The sequence below is a fragment of the Chrysemys picta genome, chromosome 15 (assembly GCF_011386835.1).
Source record: "Chrysemys picta bellii isolate R12L10 chromosome 15, ASM1138683v2, whole genome shotgun sequence".
NCBI lineage: Eukaryota > Metazoa > Chordata > Testudines > Emydidae > Chrysemys > Chrysemys picta.
In genome coordinates this window covers 14,418,105-14,420,285 of record NC_088805.1, presented here as the reverse complement: position 1 = coordinate 14,420,285, position 2,181 = coordinate 14,418,105, and the positions used below count along the sequence as shown (strand labels likewise).

The following is a 2,181-nucleotide window of genomic DNA, read 5'->3' as shown; positions in this document are numbered from 1 at the left end:
GATGGAAAGTTATCATTAATGTTTATTATTTACCCAGCACCAGAGTGTGCAGGGCACTCACTCCCCCTGCCCAGCCACGCTAACAATCTGTCTGAATTTCTCAGCTGCTGTCTTGCCAATGGCTGAACTCAACTCACGGAGCTCTTCGTTCTTCCCTCCGGGTCCTGTGAGTCTGAGCTAAGGACTGGTGGTTCTACCCCCCGCACCATGTGCATGCTGCTGGCTGATGGCCACGGTTTCATGGTGAGTGCGGCCGTGGGCAGTGATGTGCTGCCACCAACTTACGGAAAAGCCCCCATCAAGTTCTCTCTCTCAGCCCCATGGGCTAATGGCCTTGAAGAGAGCCGGGATGAGAGACCAGGAATTTATTTGTCTTCCCATTTAAACAAAAACACTTCCTCAGAACCTCAGAGCTGAGAAAGAAGGCATCAATAGCTGGCAAACACTTATGCTGAGTATAAATCAGAGAAGCCCCAAGACTGCTTTAACTTACATCAGGCACTAGGCAGGGCCCTGAATGGGCCCCGAATACAGGAAATGCACAGGTAGCTTAAAGGGACTGTCTCTCTCCACCGCCATCAGCATCCTTTGTTCCTGTCCCAAGCCCCAGAAGCAGAGTAAGTGAGAACCCGGCCCACTGTATGTGGGAAAGGCAGATAACATACTCCTGAACATCAGAACTAGTGCTTTAGAAATCTAGCTTTTGTGTCAAGCTGTACTGGGTGCCCCACATGCAGCTGACGGGGATCTGAGCAGATGGACAGGGGCCTGCGGGCGTGAAAGACCAGCTCCGTTAGGTAGGGTCTCTGTGCAGTGGTCGCTGCAAGTGCCAGCACCTGGCAGGATCTGGTCCTTCGTGTCTCATAGCATTCTGCGCTCCACCAGGTGACATGCGTCAAACAGGAAGCCACCATCCGTCACAGCTCTCTGAGCATAACTGACCGGGGGGGGCCTCACCTCTAGGCTAATTCAAGGGTGGAGAACATGAGCCGTTTCTTTTTTCCGTTCCTTATAGGGCTGCAGTTCCTTCAGCACGAGGCTCTGCTAGCAGGGACTCTTCAGAGTCCCCCGGGGGCCAGCACAGGTTTTGGTTCCACATTTCTAGAGATAGTAGATGGGATACCTGATGGAGCAGTAATAGTCAGCGTGGTCCTCGGCCTGGACCGCGGCGATGGTCAGAACGCAGGCGTTGCTGGCAGGATCTTTGGACGCAGAGAAGCGGTCCGGAATTCCAGAGGGCTTGTCCTTGTCCACCTCCGAGTTATAATAGAGCAGGTACCTCGGAGGGCTGCCAGGTCTCTGCTGGTACCAGGAGACCCCGAACTCCCGGATGTTGTACCCAGGATTCAGGGCACACGAGAGTTTCACCGTTTGTCCCGGAAACACTAAAATGGAGGCCGGCTGAGTCAGCACCGGCTGCGCCCTGGAAGCTGAACGAAACAAGGGCGCAGTTACGGACGGAATGTGCCAATCCCACCCCCAGTGGCTGAACTGTGACATTATCCCCTCCGGCATCGCCTCCGCACCAGCTACAGGTTAACCTCTCGCGTGCCACACCTCCGGCAGCCCACCTGACCACGCCTGCCTGCCCCTCCCGGCCCTGTCTGCAGCGCAGCGATAGCTCAGCACAGGAGCCTCGCCCTTGGGTCCCTCCCTCTTCAGAACTCCCTGATCGCCTCTGCCTCCCACGGGAACCTACCTGGCACCAAAACCCCTGGGAGGAGGAGAGCCAGGAGGCGCAGCACCGTGGCGAAGGCCTTGGAGGGAGCCAGAGGGAAAGGAATCGGCAGCCGCTGTGCAGCCGGGCCCCTGGCGCTGTGCAAACCTGCAGCAGCTTTAGAGCCCTGGGGCGCCAGGCAAGCCAGGTGGTCTATGCAAATGAGCCCTGGGGCTCAGGGACTCCAGCAGCTGATCAGGTGACTATCGGCTGCTCTCTGCACTATTCAGCCACAAGGCCGACACTTGAGGATGAAGCTTCAGTCACCGCAGGGAAGAACGGATTCAGGGCTGACACCCCGGCTGTGTTTTGGGCTGTGGCATTTGCTGCTGAATCCAACCTCCTCCTCTTGTCTGTCCCCCTCCCGCCTGCAGGTGCCGTGCGCATGAGACATGGAGCCGGGTTCTATTCCAGCTCTGCCCACAGACCTCCTGAGTGCCCCTAGGTAGCTCCTGTCCTCTCTC

General features: G+C 57.1%; 1 protein-coding gene across 1 annotated transcript; it reads right to left on the bottom strand.

Annotated features, from left to right (window-relative positions):
* Positions 1-1,083: 1,083 nt before the first annotated feature.
* Positions 1,084-1,573, bottom strand: LOC135975827 (pre-B lymphocyte protein 3-like). The gene has a single exon (XM_065568506.1). It carries the CDS (start codon positions 1,513-1,515, stop codon positions 1,102-1,104), a length of 414 nt encoding a protein of 137 aa, XP_065424578.1. The 5' UTR covers positions 1,516-1,573; the 3' UTR covers positions 1,084-1,101.
* Positions 1,574-2,181: the final 608 nt, after the last annotated feature.

Coding starts and splice junctions, on each gene's coding strand:
- LOC135975827 (XM_065568506.1), bottom strand. CDS start 1,515: ATGCCGGAGGGGATAATGTCACAGTTCAGCCACTGGGGGTGGGATTGG.